The sequence below is a fragment of the Schistocerca nitens genome, chromosome 2 (assembly GCF_023898315.1).
Source record: "Schistocerca nitens isolate TAMUIC-IGC-003100 chromosome 2, iqSchNite1.1, whole genome shotgun sequence".
Taxonomy (NCBI): Eukaryota; Metazoa; Arthropoda; class Insecta; order Orthoptera; family Acrididae; genus Schistocerca; species Schistocerca nitens.
Window position 1 is genome coordinate 967,561,603 of NC_064615.1, and position 16,967 is coordinate 967,578,569.

The window sequence follows — 16,967 nt, forward strand, 5'->3', positions numbered from 1 at the left end:
TTCTTAAACTTACCAAAAGAATTGGTGGGTCTAGTTTGTAAAAGTGCTGTAATTCTATGTGAAATATTGATAATGCGCTTTTATCGTTGACTGAACACGTTAAATATCTATCGAATATAATATGTATCTCTCTCCAGCATTACTTGAACGAAGTTTTGATCAGAACCAATCAGATCTGCTGTAAGAAGTAAAATTCACTTACTATTTCGACGTCGACTTACGTTGGTTGCACCATGTGGACTTAAGATATCAGAGTCTTGGCTACCGTGGACTAGCCTACTTTTAACATCTCACCAGTACATCAGGAAAAAGAGCAGACGGTATTGATGCTAGTGGATATGCCAGTGTTCTACTTTTTTCCCCAAGGCTAACTGCTAACTGCGAATAGCAGTAATAGATATATCGTTCCTTTTTTTTTTTTTTTTTTTTACACTGCTAGCTTATCTTTATTCGCCGGAACTTTGAAGATGCACTGTGGTGCGAATATAAGAATTTTGTTTCGTGAGATCGGTTTCTCAAATCTTCCGCTAACAGAACTGATTTAAAAAGTTAACCTTTATTGCTGTCCCACTAACTTATAAGCAAACATCATTAACATTCGAAAATATTGCTTGACCAGTATATTAAATGAATCATTTGTATCGATACTATCATTAAATCGATTGAGATATTTTTAATCGTTTTACTAACACTATGAAGGAACTGTAGTTTCCGAACTGGATGGCGCCGCCACGGGTGTAGAAAGAAAAATCACGACAACCCTAAGATCTGCCTACTTTTCCTAAGGTAACCCTACCCCGTCGTGTTCGCAATAAAATTATTTACATATTACATATGATTATATAAGGAAACTTGATAAAGGTAATTTACTGGTACACATTTACCTGTTTCCTTCCATTACTACCTAGAGAAGATAAATACAGACAGCCTTACTTTGACGTTTTATTTACGCTTTTTACTCCTGATTGATACAAACTTTAAGAAACTGCAAGAGAGTAACAATTGAAAAAAATTTCATTACGTGGTTTTTAATTAAAAACATGTGTGCATGGATATGTGACAACAACCTTGGCATGTTTCGCTTATCTATATTTTACATTATATAATATATAAATTTTACTAGGAATCTCGATGACAAAATGTCGATTAAGTTGCGGTGTTGCACTAGTATTCCGATGGTGATGGGATCGAGTCCATTTGCTGAAACCCTTTTTTTAAAAAAAGAAAATAATCCATTTTTACGTTAGTTACAACGCAAATAAACCGAAATAGTGCTCAATATATATAGTATTTATTAATATTTTTTAAAAAAGGAATGGAAAGGAAAGACAAAAGACAATTTGGAATTGTAAATAAATTTTGAGGAAAGTAATGTAAAGCGTACATGGAACGTCGCATATAAAATTAGATGCTTTTTTTTCACAGCTGGTGACTTACACGTGTAACATTTATCGTAGTAATTTTCTTGGATCATGCGCACAAAAACGACCTTGATTTACATTTATAAAAGGTTCTCTCTCATTGCACAGTTTGGGGCCAAGCCGAGCCAAGCGTAACGCATCATTTCGCCAAATATTGGCGAGGACATCTTGTGACGTATTTTCAAGCAGTCATTTCTGGACGAGATTTCTTTTTCTCTCTCGACGAAATAAGCGCAGTTTTGAAGCTTTTTGATGAAACTCATTAGCTGACGATAAAAATAGACATGGCAGAGTTGCACTAGCGGTGTGCATTTGGGGGGAATCACTTTAACACTTCACTGTGTCAGTCTTCCACCATCTCGAAAATTTCATCGTACACAGTTACGGATTTGTCTTCCCCTAGAGTCAGTTAAGAGAAGAAATTTGTTCTCTTGCACAACGGTTTCACCAAATAAAATACACTCCTGGAAATTGAAATAAGAACACCGTGAATTCATTGTCCCAGGAAGGGGAAACTTTATTGACACATTCCTGGGGTCAGATACATCACATGATCACACTGACAGAACCACAGGCACATAGACACAGGCAACAGAGCATGCACAATGTCGGCACTAGTATAGTGTATATCCACCTTTCGCAGCAATGCAGGCTGCTATTCTCCCATGGAGACGATCGTAGAGATGCTGGATGTAGTCCTGTGGAACGGCTTGCCATGCCATTTCCACCTGGCGCCTCAGTTGGACCAGCGTTCGTGCTGGACGTGCAGACCGCGTGAGACGACGCTACATCCAGTCCCAAACATGCTCAATGGGGGACAGATCCGGAGATCTTGCTGGCCAGGGTAGTTGACTTACACCTTCTAGAGCACGTTGGGTGGCACGGGATACATGCGGACGTGCATTGTCCTGTTGGAACAGCAAGTTCCCTTGCCGGTCTAGGAATGGTAGAACGATGGGTTCGATGACGGTTTGGATGTACCGTGCACTATTCAGTGTCCCCTCGACGATCACCAGTGGTGTACGGCCAGTGTCGGAGATCGCTCCCCACACCATGATGCCGGGTGTTGGCCCTGTGTGCCTCGGTCGTATGCAGTCCTGATTGTGGCGCTCACCTGCGCGGCGCCAAACACGCATAAGACCATCATTGGCACCAAGGCAGAAGCGACTCTCATCGCTGAAGACGACACGTCTCCATTCGTCCCTCCATTCACGCCTGTCGCGACACCACTGGAGGCGGGCTGCACGACGTTGGGGCGTGAGCGGAAGACGGCCTAACGGTGTGCGGGACCGTAGCCCAGCTTCATGGAGACGGTTGCGAATGGTCCTCGCCGATACCCCAGGAGCAACAGTGTCCCTAATTTGCTGGGAAGTGGCGGTGCGGTCCCCTACGGCACTGCGTAGGATCCTACGGTCTTGGCGTGCATACGTGCGTCGCTGCGGTCCGGTCCCAGGTCGACGGGCACGTGCACCTTCCGCCGACCACTGGCGACAACATCGATGTACTGTGGAGACCTCACGCCCCACGTGTTGAGCAATTCGGCGGTACGTCCACCCGGCCTCCCGCATGCCCACTATACGCCCTCGCTCAAAGTCCGTCAACTGCACATACGGTTCACGTCCACGCTGTCGCGGCATGCTACCAGTGTTAAAGACTGCGATGGAGCTCCGTATGCCACGGCAAACTGGCTGACACTGACGGCGGCGGTGCACAAATGCTGCGCAGCTAGCGCCATTCGACGGCCAACACAGCGGTTCCTGGTGTGTCCGCTGTGCCGTGCGTGTGATCATTGCTTGTACAGCTCTCTCGCAGTGTCCGGAGCAAGTATGGTGGGTCTGACACACCGGTGTCAATGTGTTCTTTTTTCCATTTCCAGGAGTGTACATGAGCGTTATCCCGCATCACATCACCAATAGACTGAAAATAAAAGTTCCGAAGCATGGACTGATTTCACGACCTCTTGATTACCGTTCTGTACTCTATCTGCTGCGTCAACCGCTACCTGGAAACCACACGAACATAGTGGCTCATACCTCGCCCGGTCCGCGCTAAAAAATATTTTTTCTGAAACGGTTGGTCACCTCAGCACCAAATTCTGTCACTTTCTTTTCTGGCCAAGCCTTGGATATACTATAAATTTGGACGAAATCAGTGATGACGAGTAGGTGCGGTCCCCTTGTTAACTTTAATAGGTACAGATGTACTACCTGTCTATGAGAAGAAATAAATAGCTATGTGAAATGTGGAAGACTGGTTCGGTCCGGGGAGCATGCTTGGATAGCCTAAGTCATATGGCGACCATTCGCGATAATTGGGAAATCCGCATTATTAGAGCCCCGGTCCGGCACAAATTTTCGTTTATCGCTTTAAGTAGTTCATCTATACCTATTACAGATTAGCCAAATTTCAGAAATAAATTTCAAAATGTATACATTATCATAATCTAGACCTAAATGTAGCTGAATCACCCAGACGCACTATTTTCCCGTGTTTGGAAAATGATATGCTTGTCTAACATCGGATGATGTAACAAAAACAGAAGCAAACGCATAGCTGTATGTGATACTGCAGGCAGGATGTAACATATCATTTCTTCCGCAAGGCGATAAATGAAAGCTCTTCCGTCCCAGGACTTGGGAAGCACTTGTTTTCCGCGGCAGCTGGCATCGCAGCGTTCATGTCTTCTGCCAGAGACAAATAATTAGGCCAGTTTGAGTAACTCTAGGAAATTTCTATGACATCAGAGGAGGGGGAGGGAAATTTTGTCAAAAGACAACGCTGTCAGCCGTCTTTGTGGTCTACTAGTTGCCATCGCTTGCTGCTGACATGGAGATCCCGGATTCGATTCCCAGTGATCACCCCAGATAAGATACGTTGGGAAGGTCTGCAACTGGATACATTCGGTCTCGTGAGGCCAAATGAGGAAAGGGAGTGGAACAGACACGAAAGTCACCCAACTGACATCAAATCCAAATGCTTCTACTAGGCTCGGTGCCACATGATACTTATTTATTCATTCATTTTATAGCCAGTTGGCGCGATTCTTTTGCCGTCCTCTCATGATAAGTGAAAATGTACAAGGATCTGGTGACACAGCGTGGAATTCGACGTTCCAATACAATGCGGAGTGAAGAATCTGGCATGCCAGAGATATTTGCCTCGTGGAGAGGAACGTGGGCATTGAGATGCGACATCGTTTTGTCACAAGCAGAACATAGAAGTCGCCATATGGAATGGCCAGTCGCGACACTCCGTCTCTTTCTTGTTACCCACTGCGATTGCAGCGCGCCTAACGGCCAGGAAGTTATACTGTTGAGTTGGCGAGATTTTGTGAAATCATAATTGTTTATATTGGTCTGTAGAATAGTTTTTCACAGCAGTGTGTGTCGTGAATGTATATGCTAGACTGTGGTATGGCGCTAAACATCTTATGTGACGGGTTATCTTTCTTGTAGAAAAGCGCTCTTTGGAACAATTTTCATATTAATATCAAATAATTGTAGATACAGTCCTTCGACAGTTGACACCGTTGTGAGCTCTGAGTAGTGAAGGGAAAGCTAGCAGGTTCGCGTCCACTTTTTTCTCAATATTTTTATCTAACCTTTTGTTTTCTAAAAGATTCTGGGTCTTCCTTATTCATTTAATATCAGTTGCTACTTCAAAAGTCTATGTTATTTATTTGTAATAATGTATTTTGTTCAATTCTTGTTGCAAAGGCCAACGACTGGAATTTTTCCCCAGCGGCCAGAAGTAATTTACTGGCAATCTAAATCTGAAAGGTAACACAAGTTACACACTGAAAGTTTCTGCTATTATGAAACATGCTATAAAATATAGTGTGTTCATAAAGTCTAGAAACACTCTCAATTATTTATTGCACAAGAACCAAACATTGTACAGATATCATACATAAGCCATTTTGAAGAGAAACCCTGAAAGTTTTTTTTCATGTAAACCGCCATAGCGTAGTTTGGTAATTTGCCGATAGCGTTAGTCGCAAACATGGCGAGTTCAGGTGCGGAGGGAGCTTTGTGTGTGTTGGAGTTCGACAAAAACAAGTGTGCTACAGCTAGTCAACGGATGATTAGATCCAAGTACGGTTAAGAAGCCACCAACAAGGAAGGTCATTTACCACTGGCACAACAAATTCGTTACGACGGGTTGCTTGTGCCCGGCAAAGAGAAGCAGACGTCCCAGTGTGAGTGAAGTGAATGTGGAGCTCGTACGAGAGACATTACCGTATTGACGTCTGCCGCGTCACTCATGGTTCGCATATCGAATATTTGTAAAAAAAAAGAAAAAAACTTTCATATATATATATATATATATATAAAAGATTTAAGTGTGTTTGAACTTGGTTTTATAGTTCATACACGAGCAATGAGACACAGCACATCCGAGGTAGCGATGAAGTGGGAATTTTCCGTACGACCATTTCACGAGCGTACCGTGAATATCAAGAATCCGGTAAGACATTAAATTTCTGACATCGCTGCGGCTGGAAAAAGATCCTGCAAGAACGGGACCAACGACGACTGAAGAGAATCGTTCAACGTGACAGAAGTGAAACCCTTCTTCAAATTTACGCAGACTTCAATGCTGGGACAACATCAAGTGTCAGCATGTCAACCATTCAATGAAACATGAGCGATATGGGCTTTCGGAGCTGAAGGCAAACACGTGTAGCCTCGATGATTGCACGACACAAAGGCTTATCCCTCGTCTGGGCCCGTCAACACCGACATTGGACTGTTGATGACTGGAAACTAGTTGCCTGGTCGGACGAGTTTCGTTTCAAATTGTGTCAAGTGGATGGACGTGTACGGGTATTGAGGCAACCTCACGAATCCATGGACTCTGCATGTCAGCAGGGGCCTGTTCAAGCTGTTGGATAGTCTGCAATGGTGTGGGGCATATGCAGTTGGAGTGATATGGGACCCCTGGTACGTCTAGACACGACTCTGGCAGGTGACGCGCATGTAAGCATCCTGTCTGATCACTTGCACCCATTCATCTCCATTGTGCACTACGACGGACTTGCACAATTCCAGCAGGACAATGTGAAACCCAACACGTCCAGAATTGCTACAGAGTGGCTCCAGTAACACTCTTCTGAGTTTAATCACTTCCACTTGCCACCAAACTCCCCACATATGAACATTATTAAGCATATCTGGGGTGCCTTGCAGCATGCTGTTCAGAAGAGATCTTCAATCCCCTTATATTCTTATGGAGTTATGGACAGACCTGCAGTAGTAGTATTGGGGCAAGGCATATTCTACCCCCAAGGACCATTATTCAAGATGGCGGCGGTGACGTTATCCTAGATGGCAGCCGTGACATCATCCAAGATGGCGGATTTTGCCACACCCTACCTTACCCTCCCCCAGAAAAAGGCAGGAAGTTCAAGTTCCATCAGGAGAATGCAACACACGTAAGAAAATGGCCGGAAAATAGGTCACTTAGGCTACCTCTACCAACCTAAGAAAATGGTGGGAAAGAAAGGGCACTTGCACTACCTCCACTAACCTAAGTCACCCGACTGCTACCTCCTCCCATGAACTGGTGGGAATTTTGAATTTTGTGTGGAAGATAGGTCAATTCGCATATGTCTACTAACCTAAGAAAATGGCACGAAAGAAAGGGCACTTGGGCTACCTCCACTAACCTAAGTCACCCAACCGCCACCTCATCCTAGGAAATGTCGTGGGAGGAGGATTCGACCTGTGCTGGACATAAAGTCTATTTTGCAGGCAATGTCTCCACCAAGAGATCTAGAGTCCAACTGACCCAGTACACAGTACTGCCACCAGAGGGTGCTGTCAGCCCTCCTGTGATGTAATCCAAGATGTTGGTCTGGAGGGGGAAAATGGCGCGAAAATGACTCAGCCTGTGCTGGGCTGCTGGAGAGAGTAAGGAAGGAGTGTACTTTATTTATTTTAGAACAATTTATTTAGGGATGGGTTTTGAAAGATAGTTTATTTATCACACTGATACAAAACACATGCACTGACATGCTTGGGTTCACGCCACACAGCCCACAGACCTGTTAACTACTCCTAAATAAGGCTCTGCAGACACGCAATCAACTCCTAAATTACCGAAATAATTTCAGTACAGACATGCAAATTCCTCCTAAATAAAGCAGTACACTGATGTGTAGAGACACTCAGTACTCGTAAACTGTCCAAATTACGCATAGCACAGACTACAGACCTGCTCGCAAAATAATGCCACAGACACACGCAAGCACCGCTCTGCCGCCCCGTCTGCTGAGTCGCACAGAAGGCTACTGCACACGCTCTCAGAAGTTGAGATGCACCAGCAGCTGTCAAAACACGCACAGGTGCCCGCAAGTAGGTGCCCGCAAGTATGAGCGGCGACATCCCTTTCATACTTGACACCGGTTCACCTTGAGCATCAGTCTTATGAAGTATGTGTTTGTGTTCCGACATGTGCAAAGGAGATGACTGTGGATTACTGTGATAGCAGAGGGAGGAGTACATCAAGCCGTAAGAATGGTACAGATATTTCTATTTCCCGAGACACAGGCGTCAGCAGGGTGTATTTCTGATGTTTCACTTATTGTCGAATGTCGTTCAGTTGAGACCGTGATCATAATATTTAATCGTAAGTACAATGATAAAACATATACGTGACTGGTTTTCTAGGACGATTCTTCCTATGCATGGTCTGTGGTGGGCCTGATTCACATTTCCTGTTAACGGTAGATCTGTCTGAATGAAGAGGCACATTGGATCGTAGGAATGTAGCGGAGTTAACTTTGTTGTCCTCTAAACGGCAGAATAGCCAACTAAAACTTAGTATGTGTTGGATGGCTTTCATGATCACGTGGAAATTTTAGAAGGTTCAATATGGACATGTGCTTGCACTGGACCATTATTCCCGCCCATGTAAATTGTTTGATTCATTGCTTCCGCACATTTCGCGGCTTTATTTAGTTGACGGAACATGGATTGTGCTGTGTGCATCTAGCAGGTGAAAGACACGTTTGCTGGCTCTCTAGACATGAGAAACATGTTATTTGACTTTGTAAATTATAAGGGATGATTCGGAATCTGTTACATCACCTACATTGGTATTAGCAACTGGAAACATCAGTTTCCTCTATTTTTCTTTTGTCAAGTTTTTTTTCACGTAAAGGGATATGTTTCTAGTTACCCAGTGGTCTAGAGCATGCTCCACCTCGCTAAAGTTTGGGGTTTGTAGAGAAATAATTTCCAGTCTATATCTTGGGAATTATGTTGCGTGAGGGATCGGTAGGATGCTGCCGTGTGCTTGATATCGAGAAGTACCACGAAAATGGTATGATATTATCGCTAACCATGTGAAAATATATCTGTTCTTGTAATCCCAGAGTCCAGAGATGATTGTAGAAAAGCAAGCAAGCAAGCAATCAGGTAATAGTAAAGCATTTGCACCGAGGGGAAGTGAACCCCAATTTGTAGAACAGTTCTGAGAGTGACTTCGGTGCGCTGAGGGTGTTCTGGTCACCCATCTGGTTTGGAAGATAACCGACTTCGCAGGGAAATATCTAGTGCTGTGAGGGGTATATACGGCACTGTGTCTTCACAGTAGATGTACGAGTGATGTAAAAGGGATGATTTTGTATGGCGCAGGATATAAATTGTATGTTTACTACATAGAGATGGTAATATATTGCTGGGTTGGAGATCGGTTTCACGCTCTAATATTCAATCTCCTGTTCTCAGTGGGAGGGCACTGTAATTGAGTAAGAGTCTTTCCGTATTTGACGATATGTAGTGGCAATTTGCAAGGTTTAATTGTCGATGCAATATGGCGATCTGTGTAAAATAGTTTTTTACTCTGAAAGTCCTGTCTACAGAAAGACAGAAAAGGCAGATGGTGCTTCCACAATGGTGGCATCAGTAATTCAAAGGGTGAGTTCGATAAGAGCCAGTCGTAATGCTCGACTCATTCACAAGACATCCTTTGTGCTGGGATATAGGAGAGTCTACGTAGTGGTGAGAACTTTCGCGTATATTGAGAGGAGGAAGGGTAACACGTGGATGACGGGGTGCCATGTTAGGACGATGAGGAAGAATGAATTCGACGTTATTATGCACTATTTCCGTAAACAGGTTCTGTTAGGGCAAGAATTTCTATGCAGACAAGCTGAGACATCAAGAACGCAGATGTTAAGTATTTCTGTGGCACTACACAATTTCCGAGAGTTCAACTTGGTTCTTACTTTTGGTAGTGATGTGGGTTGACTATAGCATTGAGAACGTTGCTAGATGCGCTTGCGATGATATGTAGCTATTCGCAGTAATGCTTGAGCCACACGTGACATATATCCCGTTAGAATCGTGAGCAGTCGAACAGATTTCTATTGGATGATCTGTGACATCAGTATGCGCCTCACACACGTCGCGAGTGGTGGAACAGTTTTCTATAGTGTCTGCGAGGGTGAGTCGTTCTGCAAATAGGCCTTCGCTGGACCGCAAGTAAAGAGAGGGGATGACATCAGCAGTGGTGAGTGCACACGCACACAGTCCAGAGGAAGGCTTGGCACTTATTTAGATAGACCTGCGACGCCAATATAACATCTGAAGAACATTCACATGCCATCGGCAACGGCGTGAGTGCGCATGCTGGCTTGGGTCCGGCGGTGGCTCACAGTGGGGTCGATGCGCACGTGCTCTTGGATCATCTGCACTTTCCAAATAGGTCTTCGCTCTGGTCTGGTCGCATCAGCTATGGTGCCAAGGTGATCACGTACTTCGAGAGGAATTTCTCAGGAGTCAAGTATGAAAGGGATATCGCTGCCTCATGCTTGCAGGCACCTGTGCATGGTTTGACAGCAGCTGGTGCATCTCGACTTCTGGGAGCATGTGGGGTAGCCATCTGTGCGACTCAGCAGACAGGGGGCGATGGGCGGTGCCTGCGCATGTCTGTTGCATTATTTTGTGAGCAGGTCTGTAGGCTGTGCTACACGTTATCTGGACAGTTTACGAGTACTGAGAGTGCCTACACATCAGTGTACTGCATTATTTAGGAGGACTTTGCATGTCATTATTTCGGTAATTTAGGAGCTGTTTGTGTGTCTGCATGGCGTTATTTAGGAGTAGTTAACAGGTCTGTGGGCTGTTTGGCATGGCCCCAAGCATGTCAGAGAGTGTGTTTTGTATCAATGTGATAAATATACTATCTTTCAAAATCCATCCCTAAATAAATTGTTCCAAAATAAATAAAGTACACTCCTTCCTTACTCTTTCCAGCAGCCTAGCGCAGGCTGAGTAATTTTCGCGCCATTTTCCCCCTCCAGACCACCATCTTGGATTACATCAATGGAGGTGGCGGTACTGTGTACTAGGTCAGTTGGACTCCAGATCTCATGGTGGAGACTCTGCCTGCAAAATAAAGACTTAAGTCCTGCACAGGCAGAGTCCTTTTTCCCGCCATTTCTCCCACCCCAGACCATCATGTAGGATTATGTCAAGGAACAGACGACAGCAACCTCTGGTGGTGGTACTGTATACTAGACCTAAACCTTGTGGCGAGCACACTGTTTCCTGGCATCTTGGATAACGGTAGTTGTGTCATCAGCTGAGGTCATGACTGCTATCCTGGATTACGTCATCAACAGTGAGAGTGCCCTTGGTGGTCGTACTGTGTACTAGGTCAGTTGGATTCCGGACGTTGTGGTGAACACACTGTGTGGCTGTACTGCATCAAATTGTTTAAATAAAGACTGGTGCACGCAAAATAATAAAGACTTATGTCCAGCAAAGGTCGTAGCCCAAGCGCCCTTTCTTTTGTGCCATTTTCTTAGGTTAGTAGAGATAGACGAATTGACATATCTTCCAGAAAAAAATCAAACTTCCTGCCAGTTCACAGGAGGAGGTGGTGGTAGTGGTGGTGGTCACGTGACTTAGGTTAGTGGACGAGGTCCAAGTGCGCTTTCTTTCCCGCCATTTTCTTAGGTTGCTAGAGGTAGCCCAAGTGACCTATTTTACCGCGATTTTCTTAGGTTTGCTGCATTGACGTGATGGAATTTGAACCTCCTGCCATTTTCTAGGGGAGGGGAGGGGGGGTTAGGTTAGTGGAGGTAGCCTAATTCATCTATCTTCCCACCAAAATTCAAGCCAAAATCCGCCATCTTGGATGACGTCACAGCCGCCATCTTGGATGACGTCATCAGATGACGTCACGGCCGTCATCTTGGATGACGTCATCAGATGACGTCAAGGCCGCCACCTTGGATGACGTCTCACGGCCACAACCTCGGATGACATCAGATGACGTCACGGCCGCAACCTCGGATGACGTCATCAGATGATGTCACGGCAACAACCTCGGATGACGTCATCATACGACGTCACAGCCGCCGTATTGGATGACATCGCCGCCATCTTGGATAACGGTACTTTGGGGTGCAAACCGCCTTTCCCCAATACTTTCAAGGTGTCATTTCTCTCCAGCACTACTTCAGACATAAGTCGAGTCCACGCCACGTCATAATGCGGCACTTCTGCGTGCTCGAGGGGCCCTAAACGATATTAGGCAAACTAAAAACTGGATGGAAATTGAACCGAGTTAATAAATACCTTCTACCAGTTTGTATCCCAGATTGTTGCACAACGTGTTTCTCTGACTCTCGCTTTTCAAGCCATAGACGAGTCCTCAAGCTTGTTTGCGATTTTCTTCACTCTTCTACAACAATCAAAAAAATGGTTCAAAGGGCTCTGAGCACTATGTGACTCAACATCTGAGGTACATTCCATCAAATATTTTCAGAAAAGATTTCATAACACACTAATATATATTAAATATTTACAAATTCCTCTTTTTTCAGAAATGCTTTTCTCACCACTACTGATCTGTATTTTATATCTTCCCTACTTCAGCCACCATTAGTTATCTTCCCATCCAAGAAGAAAACTACTCTACTACTTTTAGAGTTTCAATTGCCAATCCAATTCCTTCAGCATCGCCTGATTTACTTCGATTACATTCCATTACCTATATTTTACTTTTGTTGATGTTTATCTTACAACCTCTTTTCATCCATTCCGTTCAACTGTTTTTCGAAGTCCTTTGCTGTCTCTGATATATATACAATGTCACTGGCAAACTGAAAAGTTTTCATTTGTTGTCCTTGTACTTTAATTTCCCTTTCCAAATTTCTCCTTGGTCTCCTTCAGAGCTTGCTCAACGTATAGACTGAATAACATCGGGGTTTGTCTACAATCCTGTCTCACTCCCTTCTCATTATGGCTTCCCTTTCATGTCCTTCAACTCTTATAACAGTCGTCCGAGTTCTGTGTAAGTCGTCAACAACCCTTTGGTCCCCACATTTTATCCCTGGTAGCTTCAAAATTTCGAAGTATGTAGTCCAGTCCACGTCGTCAAAAGCTTTCTCTAAATATATGAATACTATAACCGTAGCTGGCCTTTCAGCAACCTATCTTCTAAGATAAGTCGTAGGGTGAGTATCGCCCCGCGTGTTCCTGCATTTCTCCTGAACTTAAACTGAGATTTCCCAAAGTCGGCCACAAACAGTTTTTCCATTCTTCTGTAAATAATTTATGTCAATATTGTGCGAGTATAAATTCGTATAGTCATAATGAAGTACTACCTGAAAAACGCTGAATAAATATTCAGACATATTTCGATAAGTTTCAAACGCGTGCAGAAATTTGCAGTTTGATTTAATGTTCAGTAAATGGTTCAAATGGCTGTGAGCACTATGGGACTTAACATCTGTGGTCATCAGTCCCCTAGAACGTAGAACTACTTAAACCTAACTAACCTAAGGACATCACACACATCCATGCCCGATGCAGGAAACGAACCTGCGGCCGTAGCGGTCGCGCGGTTCCAGACTGAAGCGCCTAGAACCGCTCGGCCACTTCGGCTGGCCTACAACGATCGCCATCAGAGTTAACGCAGATGTTCCGCGCGTCCATTTTCGTGAACGAACTGTGTGGTTTGCGAGCAAAATAAAGCCGACAACGGCAGCTGGAGAACGCTGAGACGGAACTCAGGTAAACCAGCTCGTCCTTTGTGCTGACTGCGCTCTCTCGTGGGGTAGGATGTCCCGTCCGCGTTCACAGTGAATGTCATCGTCAACTGCCTTGCCCCGTGTGAGGACAGGTTTACGCTACTGCACTGGATGCAGAGACCGCGACCCCCAGGCTCCATGCAGCCCAGCAATGATCTGTTGGCGTGATTCTAGTGTCGAATTTACACAAAATATTAACCAGTTGCGTTAAACAGTAAACTACAGACCTGTTCAGTTTATTTATGAATGTCTGATATACAAGGATGTGGCAACCGGATTACAACAACTACCTAACCGTGACACCTTTTCCTTGCTAAGACGCGACGATATCTTTCAGATTCTCAACATCTTGAGAAACAAGGTATCACAAAAGAACCTGAAGGAGTTTAAAAGGGACCATAATGGTCGTTGAATGAAAAGAGCCGATTAAGACGGAGGTGCACCTGCCCAGTACCGCTGGGCGCGGAATGACCGATCGCCGTTACGATCGCGATCCGCCGCGCTCCTGTATCAGGGAGGCAGGTGTGTCACCAACATCGATGGGGCAAGAGCACTTACAAATTAGTTATTAGGTACTAGTAGTTTAGAACAGAATGTAGCCACCAATTAACAACTACTAACACGATAGGGACTGCAGCGAGTTCAAGTAAGTTTGGCCAGCCCAGTGCCATGAGCACGCCCACTGGGATTAGCTCGGTGGGCAGGCCAGCAACAGCAGGTTTATAAGATCTTCTGGCACAACTGTAACGCTGCAGAAACTTTTTGTATTTTTGTAGAGTAGAATAGTAAACACTAACCTTGTCCATAGTAATAGCCACTAATGAATGTAAGTAGCTACAATTGTTGATGTATGAATTATAAGACCCACGGCTTAGGCAGTGGCTTATGTTGTATACTTATTATTGTATTGTGTTGAATAAAGATTTTACCTCCACCTGTATGGGTGATTTTCGTAACACATGCGGAATATAGAGACAAACTTATCCTTTTTTTAAATTTTTATTTGATGAGCTGGATTGACAGATGCTAGGCCGATCAAAAATGACAATGTGAGTTGAACAGCGTTTATGGTAATTCCATACGTACATTAAAGACAATTTACTTTTATATTACTTGGCTCACATCATCCGTAGAAGTAGTGAAGAGGAGAGGCATACTGGTCTTCCAGTCGTAGTCACTGAAGCCTTCATAACGGTGATCGTTGACAAAATTCACGATATCGCAAAGAAAGGCTTCCTAGTGGTAGTGCGACTGATAGCTGAGACTGTAAATTGAGATGCTACGTAATATTCTGCTGTAGAAAGTGCAAATATAAATAAAAACCAAAGACTGTGCGTTGAGCGCCGCGGTTGGTGAAGTAATAGGCACATCCGGAAGAATGTTTCAGTGTAGTGTGCCGTAATGTTTAATCGAGCACATTTATGAAAGGATGAAATCTGAATCTATTATTACACATCAGATCTGAAACCGTCGCGAAAACTGCGAACAAATGTCGGTTACAGTGGGCCGAAGAGAGCATAACCTTCTCAAATGATGCGCACTTTTCATTTCTTTTGACGGATGGGGGCCTCCCACATCCAAAACTAAAGTCCATTCTAACTCACTATTTGACCGCTCAAAATAAGGACTAAATGAAAAGTGACCTAGACTAGATCACAAAAATGACTCACTCACTAGATCTATGCACCGACCCACTCTGCTAGTCACTATAGCGAAGCTCACTGGACCAGACTTGCAACTTGGATGGGTGCTCTGTCAAGAAACAAGGCGAGTTTTTTGAATTTTGTTTTACAACGCTAACGAAACCCTCGTAGTCGCACAAGTACCTTTAAGAATGATCCACTGAACTCTGTTGACACAATATGTCCAAGCAAACTCGCTAACCATCCTCGATCCCGAGTCTTAAGCACTGCCTAATTCGCTCTGTATAAAAAGTAAAAATACAGTACGAAGTAGCCTGACCGACGTTTAACAGCGGAACAGTTAATGCTCAAAATGAAGTGAAAGTTGAGCGATCCAATGGAAGACAGAAGACGTTCGTCGTATGTGGTAAAGTCTGTGCGTAGGCGGTAACTGTAAGACAGGATCTGTTTCCTTCCTCATCGAACCGACAGACTCTGCCTAATCAACGTGCTTGCAAAGAATGCAACATGTCGAAAAAATTAACACAGCAGTTAATGTTGACGATAAATAATACAAGTATTGTTAGAAATTTAATTGCCTTTATTGTTCTGTAATTTCAAATTGCGAGACAGTGATGACTGAATTTCGGGAGCCCGATACGGTCGCCTTTAGAGCCTAATTTTGTCGTCATTAAAATAGCTTGGGTTGTTGGCACATGAGAACTTCTATGTGCAACACGATCGGCAGTTCGGTGCTGAACTTGTTCACACAGTTAACAAAAATGTAGCGAAAATTCGGCCTTACCTTACCAATTTGGATAAAAATATGCAGAACTGCTTCCCTCCATCGCTAAAGCATAGTCACTTCAAAGAATAGTTTATGCGCTGTCAAACTGTTGTGGCGTAAAAGATGAGGCTCGTGACAGCACTGAGTTGTGGACAGATGGAAGGATTGAGACAGAAGGTGGCAGGTGGTGGAAGGGGGAAGGGGCAGGGAGAGAAGAGATGCGATGGAGAATGCAAACGAGCGCCGAGCGCGAGCTGTATGGGCGCTGTTGCCTTTTCAAGCGGTCATAAAAAAGAGACGTATTTTCAACCACCTCACGTCGCACCGACAAGGGAACATTATGAAGGACTGTTGATGGTCCGTCTGACTTGGAACAACCGACAGTCGGTAGCTACAGCAATGCGAAGTGCACCTGCAAGTCAGCGACGTGTGTGTGTGTGTGTGTGTGTGTGTGTGTGTGTGTGTGTGTGTAGTCTACTGATAACACGTAGACGAGGGGCGTTCAAACTTTCAGCTTACCTGGGACACAATGAAAGACGACGAGTATTCTTTGGGCGCACCTAATAAACTTGTAATTTTAGTTTCATTTGGAACGCATTTTTTGTTTGAAACATTGACCGATAAATAGGTTTCTACCTTGAAGATGCTTGTCTGAGTCGTCTAAACGTGCAGTCAAAATTACCACAAATGCTGAATCTGCCACCCAGCTAGCGTCGTCAATGTCTGGTGCAGATTTTGTTTTTTGATATAATGTACAATTTGATTTCATCAACTGTGCTGTACAATCTTTTTAACATCTGGCCTCGACTTAGCCATCTTACTTCTGTATAACACACGATATCACCATATTCAGCATCGAAACTTCTGAGGAATTCGTGGAATTTACGACGACTCAACCCCATAGGAAGCTAGGCCGTGGGCCGTGGAATGAATAAATTGAATTGAATTAAAGCTCGTATCTTCGTACCAATCATTTGCTGCGGTAAAAGCTGCACACGGAAGTACAACTTCGTCAAAGCCCATTACAGAGACGTCCACGTTCCAATATGGTTCTTATTTGTAGCAATGAATATTAAATTAAGTTTGTT

The 16,967-nt window shown here is 44.2% G+C and overlaps 1 protein-coding gene across 4 annotated transcripts in view; it reads right to left on the reverse strand.

The window, feature by feature from the left end:
• The window catches only part of LOC126237294 (zinc transporter 2), a 143,549-nt gene that overhangs the window by 84,792 nt on the left and 41,790 nt on the right, over positions 1–16,967 (reverse strand). The window contains exon 1 of one of the 4 annotated variants that reach the window (XM_049947251.1): positions 15,898–15,989. The exons of 2 other annotated variants lie outside the window; for them this stretch is intronic. Coding sequence is in view for 1 of the 2 variants with exons in the window: in XM_049947248.1 (XP_049803205.1) it covers positions 15,903–15,940 (38 nt within the window). In the remaining variant the exon portion in view is untranslated. Of the gene's footprint in view, positions 1–15,897; positions 15,990–16,967 lie in introns of those variants that run through there. One more of the 4 variants, XM_049947248.1, reaches the window with a different exon arrangement.